The sequence below is a fragment of the Hyalella azteca genome, unplaced genomic scaffold (genome assembly GCF_000764305.2).
Source record: "Hyalella azteca isolate HAZT.00-mixed unplaced genomic scaffold, Hazt_2.0.2 contig7220, whole genome shotgun sequence".
In the NCBI taxonomy this organism is placed as follows: Eukaryota; Metazoa; Arthropoda; class Malacostraca; order Amphipoda; family Hyalellidae; genus Hyalella; species Hyalella azteca.
The window spans coordinates 1-19,174 of NW_025937348.1; the positions used below are offsets into that span (position 1 = coordinate 1).

The 19,174-nt window shown below is 40.6% G+C and overlaps 1 protein-coding gene across 1 annotated transcript in view; it reads left to right on the forward strand.

Annotated features, from left to right (window-relative positions):
- Positions 1-3,723: 3,723 nt before the first annotated feature.
- LOC125178114 overlaps positions 3,724-19,174 on the forward strand; it is a gene marked incomplete at both ends in the record, with an annotated part of 15,775 nt that continues 324 nt past the window's right edge. Inside the window, one exon of the mRNA XM_047881160.1 lies at positions 3,724-3,928. Coding sequence (XP_047737116.1) covers positions 3,724-3,928 — 205 coding nt within the window. The remainder of the gene's footprint in view (positions 3,929-19,174) is intronic.

The following is a 19,174-nucleotide window of genomic DNA, read 5'->3' on the forward strand; positions in this document are numbered from 1 at the left end:
ATGTGAGTAATACACTACTTTACAAAACATTTTATTCACTGTGTTCCTAACTGTACTCCATTTTTGAAGAATTAATATAACATTAATATCTACCTATATGTATAAAAAATTGTATTTTGGGTTTTTTAACTTTGTTTTTGCAAGGATGATATTATTTTATTCTAAATTTATTTATAGGTAACTTTGCCTGAGCACCTTTACGAGTTTCAATATTTCATCTCCTGCCAGGCTAAACTAACTTCAGCCGCTGCTAACACGCGTTGTGTAGGTCTCATTGGGGACATTTCGTTGTATAGGGACGTCCTTACGAATAACCTTGTTTTGCTTATGTGATTACGTGTACAATATTTAATTGTGTATTAGTGATGATGACTAATTGCTGCCAGTGATCGGGACCAGCGTCCCTCAGGAATGCTTGCCCTAGAGCAGGGGTCACCAAACTACGGCCCGCGGGCCGAATCCGGCCCGCGACGTCAATTCATCTGGCCCTTCGACGGTACTTTAAATTGCTTGATAAAGCGGTTGGAAGACGAAATGTTGTGATACAATTTACATTTTATGGTTATAATACTAGGAAATCTTCGCGCGTGCGGAGACCTCCTGACCGCTATATGTGCCTTAAATTTACTATTTTCAATTATTGTATCTATGTATTCATGAATTGTATTTCTTCTTGGAAGGAGAAAACTTCTCTCATTTTCACTGTTTCAGAGAGTTTTACGCTTCAATCGCTGAAGATGTCAACCTTGATTTTCCAAAAAAGATTATTCGTGGCTTAAAGAAGCATTTTTGGAGAGATTTTCAGATCTCGAGAGAACCGAGAGTGACATTCTTCTGTTCCAGAATCCGTTTGATTTTAACCTTGATGATTTGCCAGTTGAACTCCAATTGGAGCTCATTGATTTGCAAGCAAATTACTTGTTGAAATAGAAACACAGAGAAGGAAAACTTGTCGAATTTTACCGCTGCGTACCTGATCCTGAGTTTCCGGAATTGAAGAAATTCGCCGCCGGTATGGCATCAGTCTTTGGAACAACTTATGTCTGTGAGCAAACATTCTCAAAAATGAATTTTGTGAAGTCAACACGTCGAACGAGATTGACTGATGAACATTTGAAAGCAATTCTCTTGATTGGATGCAGCAATTCCATACTAAACATTGACGATACCTTGGAAGCCAAACGTCAGTTTCTTAAATCTCACTAACCATTTTAGCTGTTTAGTTTATGAGATTCGGATATGTGCACACTAAGTTTGATGTAACCATCTTTTAGCTCACGTCGCCTTCTTTGAAAACTTTTTAGATAATAAAATGTTTGTTGGCTTTGTTTTTTGGTTAACATGGAATGCTAAACTTAGTGTTTCGTCTTTTTCCCAGAGCTTTCGTTCTGGCTTGCAGGTATTGAACAGAATGATTATGCGGCCAACGCTCGTCATTCTTTCAGTTATCCGGCCCTCAGTGAAAAAAGTTTGGTGACCCCTGCCCTAGAGGAGGAGGGAGTGGTGCCGCAACCTCATATTGGGCCGCTGCCCCGGGGGCCCCTGTAAGTCTTGGGTTTCTACAGCCTTACACTCTTCATAATTGCCTTCACTTGTCCTTGCTTTGTTTTGTATCCATTAGTTATCAAATTTTCAGATATTCTAGAACCTTTTTTATTCAACCTTGTGAAGTAATTTTTGATCATGATTTAGTATCGCTGTAAGTCTTTGTTTTTATTGCTAGTATCTATTACGCTCCTTATCTCATTCCAGCGACTGGGCAACACTCCTATATATTTTATTTCTATGTCTTGATATTTGACTTCAAGTTTTCTGTATTTTGCCTTCAAGATAATAGAGTTCAAAACACATAACCTATACAGTCCCTCAGAGACACACGCGACAGTGAAATCCTCCGGGCAACCAAGATGGGGTGGAGGGGCGGGGGGGAGGGGGAAGTGCTGCAGAGGCTCGTACGTCAGTTAACTTGCATATGAGGTCATAAAAAGAACCTCTTTGCATCCATCGATTTGTGCGATATTTTGTTGATTGATTTACAATAGATTAACAAATATTTATTCAGCTGTATCACCTTCAATAATCCTGGTTGACTTTTTTAAAAATTACGGCCTTTGAAGGGGATTAATATGTCAAGTGTCAACATAACAAAATCAAAGTCGAACAGCGAATTCTCGAAAAAAAAGGTGACGTTTGAGTATGATGAATTTGGTGGGGGATGCTTAATTATGAAGAATGTGGTGGGTGATGTTTGAATATGATGAATGTGGTGGGTGACGTTTGATGATGTTGAATGAGGTGGGTGACGTTCCAATTAGCTAGATAAGGTGGGTGACTTTCACTCGCGTTGGACAGGGTGTGAGAGGTTTCGTCACACTGGATGAGAGTGACGTTTTGTTGAATCTGGTAGCATGCGATGCATTTAAGAGTGAACATCAAGGCTGTCAGCCGCGGTAGTCGCCTATGGCGTTTCTTAGCTATGAAGGCGATCATTACCTGGCCTCTGAAATTTGGAATGCTTTACTGCTATTTATTGTCAATTAACGGACATTAAGAAAAATTAGGTAAACTTTGTATTATCACAGTTATCGCGAATGTAAATTTTTGAACCCTGCATGAGGATCGTAAAACGCTCGACTTTTCTAACATTTTCGCGAAACAATTCAATTCAGTCATGTCCGATAAGAATTTGTGTAAAAATACAAACTATCCAATGACAGCACATAGTATATGTTATAATAATTATGAGCATTTGATAATATTTTGATTAGTATTTTTAACCTATTGGCCTTTTCGGGTACCAATAATTTTGATGTGTTGTTCAGTTCTTTTCACATATTATACGGAGAAAAATCGATTCCTCCTCCTATTGTCGTATATTGGAGGAGTCAAGGTATGCCTAGTGCTTTATGAGGGAACGCACACTGAGAGAAATGCGTGGGTCTGGACGACCCATGAGTCAACCGCGTCCGAATATCGATGCACTTTTTCGACTCACTTGCCCCATTTGTGGGTCATACTGACCCTTTTAATTTCAGGCATGACTCACTCGAGGCGTCAAATAGCTTTTGACGCCGTAGCATAGATACGTAGGAGCATCTGAGCGTCGGAGCGACTTAACGCCTCAAGAGAGTTATACCTGGAATTTAAAGGGCCGAAAATAGGTCAGTATGACTCATAAATGGGGGCAAGAGAGTAAAAAAGTGCACGGATATTTGGACGCGGTTGACTCATCAAAGTGAGTCACCCAGACCCAGCCATTCTCTCAGTTGCTCACAAGTTATTCGCCTGGCGCTGGATCCCTGCCCCAGGAGCGTGAGTTGCCAGCTGTCGGCCAGAGTAGGTTGACACCGGCTGACCGCTGGCTATTCATCGGCCACCTGAAAAAAGCCCGTTGCCTCATGGGCCTAATTCTTGGGGCATGGGGCGCGTCAGCCACAAACATGTCGTTTAAGTGATCACAGGGAAAGAGGCTGGTGACGGCCGAAATAACACACGAGCTCAGATTTACACCGATCTGCTGTTATCTGGGAACGGATATTAAAGTCCTGTAGGTGCAGGACTTTGGAGCTTTGTGATGCAGAGTCTTAATGAAGGCGAGAGGGGCCCATGAGGTCTCCTCACAATTACTTCTGCAGAGTTAAATCGTTAATTTTCTTTACTAAATTGCTGAGCTGTCATGAGGCGCAAGATATTTTCAGACAATTTATCGCATGTTGGCCGCAGGTCGCGAAGTGTCTGTGGCGACAGCCATGCTGACGTATGCCAAGCCACGTACTCTGGTGGTGCGCATGGAGGCCGCGGCCCTGAGGGGGGCGCCGTGGGGGGCGCTCGTGGCGGCGGCGAGGGGCGTGGAGGTCAGCCTGAGTCTGTTCAGCCCTGACGCCTACGAGCCTAACGACGACCTCCTCCTGCCGCTGCACAACAGCGGGTAAGAACCTGTAGGTGCAGGTAAGAACCTGTAGGTGCAGGTAAGAACCTGCAGGTGCAGGTAAGAACCTGTAGGTGCAGGTAAGAACCTGTAGGTGCANTCACTCTTCCAATGCCATACAACGTAATCACTTGCAACGTTGCAAGTTCAAATAGTCGTTCAAAAAATTTAATTAGGATGATAAGATGCATTAGTTCAGTAACAATAATAAAAGATGGTGAACTAAGCTTAAATGAAATAACAACATCTCTGTCTCTTATACACATCTAGATGTGTATAAGAGACAGGCTACAGTTGTTGCTGCTGTTGTTGCTGTTGATGCTGCTGTTGTTGCTGCTGATTCTCCTTTCGTTGCTGCTGTTATTGCTGCTGTTGTTGCTGCTTTTGTGTCTGTTGTTGCTGATGTTGCTGCTGTAGCTGCTGCTGCTGTTGCATCTGTTGTTGCTGCTGCTGTTGTCACTGCTGTTGTTGCTGATATTTTTGTTGCTTGTGCTGCTGTTGCTGCTGCTTTTGATGCTGTTGCTGCTGTTTCTGTTGTTGCTGTTGTTTTTGCTGCTGTTGTGCTGCTGTTGTTGCTGCTGTTGTTGCTGTTGTTGTTGCTGCCGTTGTTCCTGCTGTTTTTCTGCTGTTTCTGCTGGTATTGCTGTTGTAGTTGCTGCTGTTGTTGCGGCTGTTATTGCTGCTGTGGTTGCTGCTGTTTTTGCTGCTGTTGTTGCTGCTGATGTTGCTGCTGTTTCTGCTGCTGTTGCTGCTGCTGTTGTTGCTGCTGTTGTTGCTGTTGTTGCTGCTGTTGTTGCTTCTGCTGTTGTTGCCGCTGTTGTCGTTGCCGTTGTTGTTGCTGTTACTGCTGTTGTTCTTGCTGCTGCTGTTGTTCTTGCTGCTGCTGTTGTTCTTGCTGCTGCTGTTGTTACTACTGTTGATGGTGTTGTTGCTGTTTTTGATTGTGTTGCTGTTTATGATGTTGTTACCGTTTCTTTATTTTGTTTTTTTTGATGTTGCTGCTGCTGTTTTTGCTCCTGCTGTTGTTTATGTTGCTGTTGTTGTTATTTCTGCTGTTGTTGTATCTTCCTCTGTTGTTACCTGATATTGCGGTTATTCTGTTGTTGCTGAACTGTTGTGTTGAGCTTGAACTCATGCTAGAAAAATGACGTGCGTGAACGCAAGACTGCTTCCTCCATGCTTGTGTGAACGCTGGTGGCGAGCCTGCGAGAAAAGCTCTTGACGACAGCGACAAGGGTTGCTGTTGTTGTTGCTGTTGCTGTTGTTGCTGCTGTTGTTGTTGTTGCTGTTGTTGCTGCTGTTGTTGTTGCTGTTGTTGCTGTTGTTGCTGCTGTTGTAGCTGCTGTTGTTGCTGCTGTTGTTGTTGCTGTTGTTGCTGTTGTTGCTGCTGTTGTTGCTGCTGTTGTTGCTGCTGTTGTTGTTGCTGTTGTTGCTGTTGTTGCTGCTGTTGTTGCTGCTGTTGTTGCTGCTGTTGTTGTTGCTGTTGCTGCTGTTGTTGCTGTCGTTGTTGCTGCTGTTGTTGCTGCTGTTGTTGCTGTTGTTTCTGCTGTTGTTGCTGCTGTTGTTGCTGCTGTTGCTGCTGTTGTTGCTGCGGTTGTTGCTGCTGTTGTTGCAGCTGTGGTTGCTGCTGTTGTTACTGTTGATGCTGCTGTTGTTGCTGCTGTTGTTGCTGCTGTTGTTGTTGCTGCTGTTGTTGCTGCTGTTGTTGTTGCAGCTGTTGTTGCTGCTGCTGTTGTTGCTGTTGTTGTTGCTGTTGTTGCTGCTGTTGTTGCTGCTGCTGTTGTTGCTGCTGTTGTTGCAGCTGTGGTGTCTGCTATTGTTCAAAAAACCGCGTCCAGTCGTCTCTGGAATGTTGCAAGGGTGAACCCTCCGCTACTTCGGCGGCGTTGAACAGCCTCGCGCCTGCCGTAGAAAGAGACCCTCCATAAAGAGTCAGGACTCTGGTTTAATAACTGAATTCTGTCTTGGTTATTAGAAGTTATATGGCAGCTGTTGGTTTCAATAACTATGTTCAAATTTGGCTGTTAGGTTTCTACAAAACCGGCAGAAGCCAAGAGACCTCAAGTATCGAGGCGGTGTCTCTCTCTTTTTTTAGAATCATAAGCATTGCAGAACTGATTTTTAATTGAAAATTTTGAATTATAATCATATAATTGATATAAATCTAAGATGAGGAAAAATAATTTCCAGAATTATTTGAAATAAGGACAAGATGGAAGTTATTTGTAAATGAATTTTTCACTTATTGAGTGCCCTCAATTCACAAAGCTCAGTTAAAATATTTGTATCATAGCAGCATGAAAATTGTTTGTTCAATGCGGATTTAGTTTCTAGGTAATGAGAATGTAGATCGGAAACAAAAACACCGTTTAACTTGTATGCAATATTTGATTGATTTTTTAACATTTTATTGCAGATTTCTTTGCATTTTTGTTCAGTTAGAGACGATTGCTCAGAAGATATTAATTAAGGCGAGCTAGACCAAAAGATTGGCAGCGATCACCTGTCACGAAACACTTAGGTGAGTGACATGATTAATGATGATTATATAGAGACTGGGGAGTGATATGGGGGATTATAGGAACTGAGGAGTGATACGGGGGATTATAGGGACTGGGGAGTGATATGGGGGACTACAGGGACTGTGGTGTGTCACGGGGGATTATGGGAACTATGGAATGATACGGGGGAATTATAGGGACTGGGGAGTTGAGCGAGGGATTATAGGGATTGAAAAGTTATATGGGGATTATCTGGATTTGGGAGTGATAAGGTGGATTATATGGATTGGGGAGTGATCCGAGGGACGTATTAATTGGGGAGTGATATGGGGTTTATATAGGGATTTGGGAGTGATGCGGGGGATTATAGGGATTTGGGAGCAAAACTGGCAATTATAAGGATTGGGGAGTGTTACGGGGGTTTGCAGGGATTAGGCTGACAGAAATAATATCTGCTTTCGTTATATCCAAAGACTTGTCAACAAAATATAGCCATCATTTGTGCCAACATCTTACCATTGTGCTGAATATTGAGCGCCTGGGATAACCTTTCAGTAAGTGATAGGTGATCCTTGAAATTTGACAATCACTTAATTTTATTATTGCAAGCCGTGGAGTGAAAATATTATTTTCAACGCCACGTTAAACTAATTGATTCTTATTTTCTTATAGGTTTTGAACTTTTGAACTGACGATGGAGCTGGACTCTGAAACGTTTTCATTCTTAAAAAATGGTTAATATTCTGGCTGTTTTCTTTGCTTTTAAATTCCTGGTAAACTTGCGACTTAAGCAATCTAGTAATTTTTGTGGTTATGGTCATAATTAGGCAGGGTAAGTAAAGTCTTGTCTTAATTTGCAGCCACAAAATAATAATTGGAATTCCACAAGTGAGCTGAGAATCTTGCATATTTTCAATTTTTGTGCCAATTAGTCTGTGAATCAGTAATTCTTCAGCTATTAAGTTTTCATTGTTTTTTGCTAAGGAAGTTTTCACTGTTTTCCCATTATCTCATTCTCCTGAGCTTATAGATTCTTGATCCAATGCTGCTTATTATAGTTACCACTTGAAATATAATATAGGTACTTGAAATGTATAATAAAAATATAATTTAGGTACTTATAGGTACTTGAAATATATAGGTCATTCTCCTTATAGGTACTTCTTATAGGTGCTGTGAAGTGATCTCTTTTCATGACTCTGCCAATATTAAGCTTATTTAAATGACAGATTTAAATGTAGTATTATCTGATGTGTTTGAAAACCCTGCAAGTACCGTCAAATGGGGTAAAAAGGGACGGGCGGGGTAAATCGGGACGCGCGTCCCACATTTCGTAGAAATGTTGTAGCAGCTAAACTATTCAAAATATTGCATCATAGAATGAAAAGTAATTGATCTAATGATCTAATTGATCTAAACTATGATCTAATTCTACAAAACATATGATGGTTGTCACTAAAACATTATTTTCTGTTTCAGGTATGTTTTTCATGATCATTTTTATAGCAAATTCACTTAACCCAATTAAAATGGTGTGAAATTGCAAGCCATCCTGTAAGCTTACAGATACAGAAGAAATGCTATAAGGCTGCTGATATGAAGCTTGCAGTGGACAAGGTCGTTGTAAATGCTCAATGGCATGTTCATGAATACGGTAATATCACATCAGTAATACTGTAATTAATGAATATGGTAATATCATATTAATAAAGGAAAAACAAGTAAAATCACATAAAATGTGATTTATTTTACATCTACATCTTCTACCATGAAAGAGGAGGACTTCAGAGTACTGTTATGAGTACACTCTGCATGCTTCAAACGTTTTAAAATTAACTTTTCTTGCAAGTGTCCTGGATTACCCCATTCCCAGGGGTAATTAGGGATGGTTTTATTTTGCGTCTGGCACCTCACGAATAGCATATGGAATTTTTTTGAAGATGCCATTCAATAGCCCTTGCAAAGAGCTATAAAATGAGCCTAAACTTGTTTCTGAAATGTATCATGGTAAGAAGTTATTAACAAAAAACTGTCCCTTTTTACCCCGTTTGATGGTAATCACAATTATGAATATATTGTGAAAATATTAATTCTCTGTTAATAATGACTTGCCTATTATTTAGGTCAATTATATGGATGTGGGGAATAAATCAGAATTTTTGCATATGGGTTATCTAGGATTGGCCTCATTAGTTTATTTTCCAACCACCATCAAGATTTGAAAATGAATTTCTGGAATATTTTTGGTTGAGTATATCCTGGGAGGGAGATCCGATTTTGTTGAAGCCTCATAATTTTATTGGAAATGGAAGCCACATCACACTGTTCAGTACTTGCTCTGCAGAACTAAGCAGTGAGTTTAGGCTGTGTAATAAAATTATTTGCAAAACCCACTGGGCAGGGTGTCCAAGTGGTTACTGTTCAGAGTATTAGGATTGGCGCAGAATTTTGTGGGTTTGATTCCAGCTACCTGCAACTGTTCTGGTCAAATTAGTGAGGAGGTTTAGCACAGCAAAATTAAAGCAACGAGTTGCTTGTTCAAGACTGCAACAAGCTATGAATGTTCTGCGATATTAAGAATCGGTGTCTAATGATTTAATGAACACTGACACTTCTATACCACACTATGTAATCATTCTGCTCAGTACTTTTACTGCAAAACTAAAGCATTTGTTATGTGCTGCCTCTTCTACTGCTTGTGAGTGGTGCTACCTTGAAGCTTGCACCCACCTAGGGAATTAAAGCTCTGCAAGTTCCGAGTTGATTTGAAGCTAGCTTAAAACTTGATATCCATATTGAATATTACTGATTCAGTGTTGTTTGTGCATTCCATCTCATTCTCTCTTCTACAGCCTAGACGAAGCTATGCAGGAGCATATGTTCAGTATTGAAATACTGAACATAGGTATCATTTGCCATACATATCATTGATACCAGCTTAGGTATAGGTATCATACCAACATAAGTACCATTGATACCAACATAGGTATCATTGATACCAGGCTTATTGCCTGGTATCACCAGGCAATAAGCTAGCAGCTATCACAAGCAATCATCAGTTATGGAAAGATTGGGTTCAAAAGGCCGGATTCATTGTGAATCAAGTCACATAAAGTACAAGAATTGGCAACAGGCCGTGGGCCCATTTCTTCAGTGCTGACACTATTCTATTCTAGCATTCTCTTTGCCTTTTGCAATCCATTTTTATAGCAATGATTGTGTTGTTAGACATTACAACCAGCCCTTCTAAGACAAGCCACTGGATACACTGTACTCTTGGCTATTGAGCTTCTCAACTAAATTCTTGAGCTTCAATGTTGTCGTAATCATGGAAAGAACAAAAATAAAGAAAATGGATATTAATAACCACTTAATAAGCAACTGAATTTTTTTTAAAAATATCTGATAGTAACCTGTCTCAAACTAGATATCATTGTATCAAAACTCCCAGTAAAGCACTCATCCTCATACATGTAGTCACTTCGAGTTGCCTGTGGATTTCATGATTTTTCATCATATGCATACTCATTTACCATAATTTCATACTCCGTAGCATAGAAATCAGAAGTATATGTTCTAAATTGAAATGCCTAGTACCCCATGGAACTAATAAAAGTTCAGTAAGAAGTTCAAACCAACGTCAGTTAAAAAATTTCTCAAAAGGCCAGTTTTTCAGATCTATGGATGTAATGAAAAGTACAAAAATTGGCAACAGGCCTAACCAGGCCTATTCTTCAGCGCTGACGATACTGTCCTATGCTATGCTATTGCCATTTATGATAGTTACAGCATTAGAATATAATCAATCGTTACTTGTAATTATGTCTTTCTGCTTCCTCAAACCTGGTACAATGAAGATTTGCTATCTAATTGAAATGGTTATAAGAATAATTAAAAGGCAAATACACTGATTAGATTTATGGCAAAAATGTCATCAGTAACCTCAGCCCCCCAATAGGAAGAAATTTCATTGATCTTATTGAAGAATATGCAATGGGTGGTGGCATTTTCATAACCTTGTCTCAATTCATTACATTATTTTGAGTCAGCCCAAATTGCCAATAATATCCCACTAATAGCATGACTCTATTCATTATTAACCAGTTTAACTCATTTTTGCAAGACTTCACTTAATCAAGCAATAATCTTTGGAATTGCTAAAATCTCTTGCTCTAGTATACTTCTTGATTTTGATGTATTCTGATGGATCATCTGAACAGTATTTACGATTTGTAATTAATTAGCTGGATGAAACTTGGATTCATAACTAGATGGATGGAAATATTTCTTAATCTTTAAACTATTACCAGTCATGCTGTTGTAGGGAGAGTTGTGCTTTGTAGCCAAACCTTATGGCTTACATCATTAATTGTTTACTTCTGTACTGTTTTTTCAAATAAGGTAAATTTACATACTTTATATTTTCTCCTTTGTCCTGACATGGAAGTAAACAAATTATTGTGGTATAAATGAAATGCTAAAAAATTAGACAAATAATTTAAATGGTACCTTCAATTCATTTTGTTGATAATTGTACCAGCATTGGAATCTTGGCGTCCATGGACTGTGATGTACCCGTGCCAATGCGGGGAGGATCAATGCATAATGCTCTTTAAATTAGAAATGGAAGATAAATTAGTCTAATAATAGTGTGAGTAAAAGAGATGCAGTGCAGCTTGAGTTTATACTTTTAAAGACATGTGATAAGCCAATGAGTGCAACAAGATAGAGATTATGTTTAATATTATGGGTAATGAATTTATTGGTTTACATATTATGGTAAATAATGAGGTATAGGGGAGCACAATATGGGCAATAGTGCACAAGGACAGCTGAAAAAAATATAAAAAATGAGACTGCAAATAACATTATTAGACTTAGATGCAAGGCAGGGATCTATCATGCCAAAATTTAGAACTTTGCTTAAAACATTCATGCTCAAACTAAGATAATGTACAATCATCATGAAAATTGGTAACTGATAATTTAATGTAGCACTAAGATGCAAGGAACCTCGTGAAGGAAAATTGTAATGAATAAGCAACAGAAAACAACAATAAGAGTAGGTGTGACATAATGAAGCAAGTGCTGTCATTAAGACAAGTACCACGTAACCATCAGTCTATAGGTAGTCTTTGGTAAGGTAAACTTTTTTAATTGATATTACTTTTAATGAAGTAATGCAGGCAAGTAAACCAATGATAAATAAAGCTGTGGAAATTATTGAAAAACTAGGTCAGAGTTAAATGTCAGGAAAAGCTTGATTTTTCGATCAGTATTCCTGAGTAGAACTTGGAATAAAACTGCTCTCTTGGCAGCACATTAGTTACAGCCTTGCATAGAAAAACAGCAATGATGCCTTCCAGTAATAGTGAGTGTCCTTGGCATATTTATCCAATTATAAAATTCATATTGTTGATTTAACAAGCTTGTTAAATAATTCACTTATATATATGTTATTTGCAAGTTTGTGATGGATTTAGCTCCATTTATTCTTACATTTATTTGATTGTGATTAGTGTGCTTTAATCTTACTAGTTTTTTTGTGTTAATGAATTGCTCAGTAAGCTGTTTTGATACCATATGAGTATGCTTGGTTGTTGTTTGTGATGTGGGGAGGCCCGTTTTCATTAACTCAGCAAAGAAGCAGGAGTTTCCTGCTAAGGGGTATTTGCAAACCCCCAATTCCTGAAGTGCAATTTTATTCATACATGAACTGCTGGATTTGTATCTAATGACTATTGATGACTACCCCATATTAAGTAGGGAAAGGATACCTAAACATTGATGAAGTGCACCCCTTAGGCTAATCACATTTCCAATTAATGTTTGACTTTTCAGGACTGGGATGAAACAGGAAAATATTGAATGAATAACTAAAGGTAATAGTGGACTCCCGTGCTTTGGTTTTGCTCCTGGTCTCTGTTCTCCATTTTTACCTGCTGCCACTTCAGTAAAATGTAATTATCCCTCACTGAAGTAGATGAATAAAATTCAAAAAAAAAAATTACCAAGTGGTGGTTTAGGATGGTTCTAGGGGAAGTGGAGACCATCAATCAAACCACTGGTTTGAAAACCTTGATGCAGCAAAAACTCTTAGTCTCATAAGTCACCAATCACTCCATCCAGAGAGCTTCCCGTAACATTTGTATCCATTATTAAAGAAGTAGTTTTAAGGTGTCACAAAAGGTTTTTGACTATTGCTCTGTATTTTTACTTGATAATCTAATGCTCTCATTACTTTGAACTCCATTTCTTGAAGTCATAGCCACATGCCCAAGGCCCAAGCAATTATTTATTTGGGCAAGTTAGAGTTTATAACTAATAAGTTTTATTTTATTTCATGACATATCATATGCATCTTGTCAATGTTCCCAATATTAACTCTTCGTCTGTGCTTCTTAGGCTATTTTTATATTAAACCCATGCTCTTAATAACTCAGGCTCCAAGGATGTATACATGAACACCATTATCCTTAATGTTTGTTAACTCTCCTTACACATTCTCTGTTCACTTGTACACAATACTCTTTGCTCACCTTTAACCCATTTAACCTTCAATTATTCAACTTTAACCATTGAATAGAACTGTATCCAGCACTCCATTTATATTGACAGTAATAAATGAGCAATCTTATAGGTTGTTGCCTCCTAAAAACCTAAAGTATTCAATGTGTTTGTCTCGCCTATTAGAAAGACACACAGCAACAATGCCATTTAGAAGCAGTATAAGCTAAGGTTTGGGAAATGCTTGTTGTAGTCCTTTATTTAAAATTTTTGCAAGCTGCATTTGAATTTATTTGATACTTTTTGCTGTTAATGTGATAGGGATTTTAACAAATTAGGGACTTCCATATAAATCAAATTTTTTTCCTATTAAACAAATATGAAAATACACAAGAATATTCAGAGGTTCCACTAGCAATATTCAGGTTGTTACTGCTGTTGTTGCTGCTGTTGTTGCTGCTGCAGTCGTTGCTGCTGCTGTCGTTACTGCTGTTATTGCTGTTGTTGTTGCTGCTGCTATTGCGTCTGTTGTTGCTGCTGTAGCTGCTGCTGCTGTTGCGTCTGTTGTTGCTGCTGTTGTTACTGCTGTTGTTGCTGCTGTTGTTGCTGCTGCTGNGCTGGACGTGGGACAAGGGTGAGTAACACTAGTGCTGTGATGTGCTGGACGTGGTGCAGATGTGATCAAACCTAGTGCTGTGATGTGCTAGACCTTATGACAAGTTTAGCATGTCGTGGTTCAAGTTCACGCTGATGTGACACCTCTGTCGTCCTCCATCTTCAAGCCGTCCTATGACGGGTTGCCCCGCCTCCGGGTCCTGTAGGTAACGTTGACCGTGTTCCCTCTATCTGCCCTCCTTTGTGCCAGCTGATGCAAGATACTGTTACTGCCACTTGCTTGATGCAAGATGCTGTTACTGCCACTTGCTTGATGCAAGAGGCTGTTGCTTGCCACTTGCTTGATGCAAGATGCTGTTACTNTTAGTAACACTAGTGCTGTGATGTGCTGGACGTGGGGCAAGGGTGAGCAACACTAGTGCTGTGATGTGCTTGACGTGGTGCAGGTGCTTGCCACTTGCTTGATGCAAGATGCTGTTACTGCCACTTGCTTGATGCAAGAGGCTGTTGCTTGCCACTTGCTTGATGCAAGATGCTGTTACTGCCACTTGCTTGATGCAAGAGGCTGTTGCTTGCCACTTGCTTGATGCAAGATGCTGTTGCTTGCCACTTGCTTAATGCAAGATGCTCTTGCTTGCAACTTGCTTGATGCAAAATGCTATTGCTGTTGTTGCTGAGGGTAGTAGGTCAAAAACTGACAATCTGGGATCTTGTTCAAAAAATCGCGTCCAGTCGTCTCTGAAATGTTGCAAGGGTGAACCTTTCCGCTACTTCGGCGGCGTTGAACAGCCTCGCGCCTGCCGTAGAAAGAGACCCTTCATAAAGAGTCAGTTCAGCTCAGAGTCAGTTCAGAGTCAGTTCAGAGTCAGTCAGCTCAGTTAAAATATTTGTATCATAGCAGCATGAAAATTGTTTGTTCAATGCAGATTTAGTTACTAGGTAATGAGAATGTAGATCGGAAACAAAAACACCGTTTAACTTGCATGCAATATTTGATTGATTTTTTAACATTTTATTGCAGATTTGTATGCATTTTTGTTCAGTTAGAGACGATTGCTCAGAAGATATTAATTAACTCGTGCTAGACCAAAAGATTGGCAGCGATCACCAGTCACGAAACACTTAGGTGAGTGACATGATTAATAATGATTATATAGAGACTGGGGAGTGATATGGGGTATTATAGGAACTGAGGAGTGATACGGGGGATTATAGGGACTATGGAATGATACGGGGAATTATAGGGACTGGGGAGTTGAGCGAGGGATTATAGGGATTGAAAAGTTATATGGGGATTATCTGGATTTGGGAGTGATAAGGTGGATTATATGGATTGGGGAGTGATCCGAGGGACGTATTGATTGGGGAGTGATATGGGGTTTATATAGGGATTTGGGAGTGATGCGGGGGATTATAGGGATTTGGGAGCGAAACTGGCAATTATAAGGATTGGGGAGTGTTACGGGGGTTTGCAGGGATTAGGCTGACAGAAATAATATCTGCTTTCGTTATATCCAGGAACTATGGAATGATACGGGGGAATTATAGGGACTGGGGAGTTGAGCGAGGGATTATAGGGATTGAAAAGTTATATGGGGATTATCTGGATTTGGGAGTGATAAGGTGGATTATATGGATTGGGGAGTGATCCAAGGGACGTATTAATTGGGGAGTGATATGGGGTTTATATAGGAATTTGGGAGTGATGCGGGGGATTATAGGGATTTGGGAGCAAAACTGGCAATTATAAGGATGGGGGAGTGTTACGGGGGTTTGCAGGGATTAGGCTGACAGAAATAATATCTGCTTTCGTTATATCCAAAGACTTGTCAACAAAATATAGCCATCATTTGTGCCAACATCTTACCATTGTGCTGAATATTGAGCGCCTGGGATAACCTTTCAGTAAGTGATAGGTGATCCTTGAAATTTGACAATCACTTAATTTTATTATTGCAAGCCGTGGAGTGAAAATATTATTTTCAACGCCACGTTAACATCATCATTCTGAACCCCTTATGTGACATGAAGCCAGATACTCATTAGAGCCTACTGCACTCATTAGTTTATCACAGTAGCACTCTCACTCATAATCCCTCTCTTATATAGCTCTTATTGTAGTCCATTATATTAGTCAATACTCAGCGCCATAAGTTCATCGACCACGTCAGCATTCAGTCTAATAACATTAAACTAAAATAATTTGACAGATCTGATATTATATTGGTCTAGGAAACTAGTGATTTGTCTGATATGATGGATTAGTCCATTTAGGTTTTGTATGATTGGACCTATATACGTTGCTTGCAGGCCATTACTTGTTACATTTTCATGATTTGACCAACGTACGTACGTTTCTTGTAGGCCATGATTTGTCACAATTTTATGATTAAACTTACGTTGCCCGTAAGCCATGACTTTTCACACAATTTTCAGAGCCTGCTGCAAGATGGCGTCTCCAACACTAGTCAGGGTTACCGCATTCAGCGTTGTTTATCGATTAACGAATTCCGAGGAAAGGCTTCGGGATATTCTGGCAGCTGCACACCTAATGTAAGCTCACAATTCTTATGCCAACTTAAGCGGGAGTTCGTTTAGCAAGGTTGGAGGTTGAAACATCAACTGGTCAGTGAAAGATCAACTCGATTGTGGCAAGCTTATTTCTTGCCTTAATTCTATCCCAAACGATCATCATGTGTCTAAATCAATGTTCAAAACTGCAGGAGTGGCTCCGGCCCAAGATCTTATTGTGTCACGAAAAACATTGCAGTTAGTAATGGGAAGGTTGAGTTATAATGTGAGTAATACACTACTTTACAAAACATTTTATTCACTGTGTTCCTAACTGTACTCCATTTTTGAAGAATTAATATAACATTAATATCTACCTATATGTATAAAAAATTATGGGTTTCTACAGCCTTACACTCTTCATAGTTGCCTTCACTTGTCCTTGCTTTGTTTTGTATCCATTAGTTATCAAATTTTCAGATATTCTAGAACCTTTTTTATTCAACCTTGTGAAGTAATTTTTGATCATGATTTAGTATCGCTGTAAGTCTTTGTTTTTATTGCTAGTATCTATTACGCTCCTTATCTCATTCCAGCGACTGGGCAACACTCTCAGAAGAGGATATATTTTATTTCTATGTCTTGATATTTGACTTAAAGTTTTCTGTATTTTGCCTTCAAGATAATAATAGAGTTCAAAACACATAACCTATACAGTCCCTCAGAGACACACGCGACAGTGAAATCCTCCGGGCAACCTGGATGGGGTGAAGGGGCGGGGGGAGGGGGAAGTGCTGCAGTGGCTCGTACGTCGGTTAACTTGCATATGAGGTCATAAAAAGAACCTCTTTGCATCAATCGATTTGTGCAATATTTTGTTGATTGAGTTACAATAGATTAACAAATATTTATTCAGCTGTATCACCTTCAATAATCCTGGTTGACTTTTTAAAAATTACGGCCTTTGAAGGGGATTAATATGGCAAGTGTCAACATAACAAAATCAAAGTCGAACAGCGAATTCTCGAAAAAAAATGCTTTTCGATTCATTCTAATTAGCAGTGATAAGCACAAAATTTCCAGCCATTAGCAGTGAGCAGAACAAAATTTCCAGCCATTGGCAGTAAGGTGCACAAAATTTCCAAAAGTTCCAGCCATTAGCAATGAGCAGCACAAAATTCCCAGCCAGTGAGCAACACAAAATTTCCAGCCATTAGCCAGTGAGCAACACAAAATTTCCAGCCATTAGCCAGTGAGCAACACAAAATTTCCAGCCATTACCAGTGAGCAGCACAAAATTTCCAGCCATTACCAGTGAATACCACGAAGTAAAATTCAGTTTTCGGAATCGTTGAATGAAGTGACTCTCACCCACGCGTCCTCTCCCAGCTTGCGGGCGGTGCTGCTGCAGGTGTTGCCGGCCCTCAGCACCGGCAGCCCCGACCATTTCATCCGGCGCTTCCGGGAGCTGAAGGAGACGCTGCACTACGCCCGCCTCACCGCAGACGATGTGAGGGACGCCGTCGCGCGCTGCCGTCCCGACCACCGCGCCATGGTGCTCTACGCCTTGAAGAGGACCTGGCACGTCAGTAACGGTGGGTGACGTTCACTCGTGTTGGGTGTGGTGGGTGACGTTCACTCGTGTTGGTGTGGTGTGTGACGTTCACTCGTGTTGGGTGTGGTGTGTGACGTTCACTTGTGTTGGGTGTGGTGGGTGACGTTCACTAGTGTTGGGTGTGGTGGGTGACGTTCACTTGTGTTGGGTGTGGTGGGTGACGTTCACTCGTGTTGTGTGTGGTGGGTGACGTTCACTTGTGTTGGGTGTGGTGTGTGACGTTCACTTGTGTTGGGTGTGGTGGGTAACGTTAACTCCTGTTGGGTGACCCAGCTTGCGGGCGGTGCTGCTGCAGGTGTTGCCGGCCCTCAGCACCGGCAGCCCCGACCATTTCATCCGGCGCTTCCGGGAGCTGAAGGAGACGCTGCACTACGCCCGCCTCACCGCAGACGATGTGAGGGACGCCGTCGCGCGCTGCCGTCCCGACCACGCCACCATGGTGCTCTACGCCCTGAAGAGGACCTGGGACGTCAGTAACGGTGGGTGACGTTCACTCGTGTTGGTGTGGTGTGTGACGTTCACTCGTGTTGGGTGTGATGGGTGACGTTCCCTCGTGTTGGGTGTGGTGGGTGACGTTCACTAGTGTTGGGTGGGATGGGTGACGTTCACTTGTGTTGGGTGTAGTGGGTGCCGTTAACTCCTGTTTGGTGTGGTGGGTGACGTTCACTCGTGTTGGGTGTGTTGGGTGCCGTTAACTCCTGTTGGGTGTGGTGGGTGACGTTCACTCGTGTTGGGTGTGAAGAGTGACGTTCACTAGTGTTGGGTGCGGTGGGTGACGTTCATTCGTGTTGGGTTTGATAGTTGCAGGTGCAGGTAAGAAAGTCGGTTATGCTGAAAGTGGTTTGTGACGTTTTATTGTGAGTGTTTGATTATGTTGAATGTGGTGGGTGACGTTTGAGTATGATGAATTTGGTGGGGGATGCTTAATTATGAAGAATGTGGTGGGTGATGTTTGAATATGTTGAATGTGGTTGGTGACGTTTGAGTATGATGAATTTGGTGGGGGATGCTTAATTATGAAGAATGTGGTGGGTGATGTTTGAATATGATGAATGTGGTGGGTGATGTTTGATGATGTTGAATGAGGTGGGTGACGTTCCAATTAGCTAGATAAGGTGGGTAACTTTCACTCGCGTTGGACAGGGTGTGAGAGGTTTCCTCATATACTGGATGAGAGTGACGTTTTGTTGAATCTGGTAGAATGCGATGCATTTAAGAGTGAACATCAAGGCTGTCAACCGCGGTAGTCGCCTATGGCGTTTCTTAACTATGAAGGCGACCAATAACTCGCCTCTGAAATTTGGAATGCTTTACTGCTATTTATTGTCAATTAACGGACATTAAGATAAATTAGGTAAACTTTGTATTATCACAGTTATCGCGAATGTAAATTTTTAAACCCTGCATGAGGATCGTAAAACGCTCGACTTTTCTAACATTTTCGCGAAACAATTCAATTCAGTCATGTCCGATAAGAATTTGTGTAAAAATACAAAC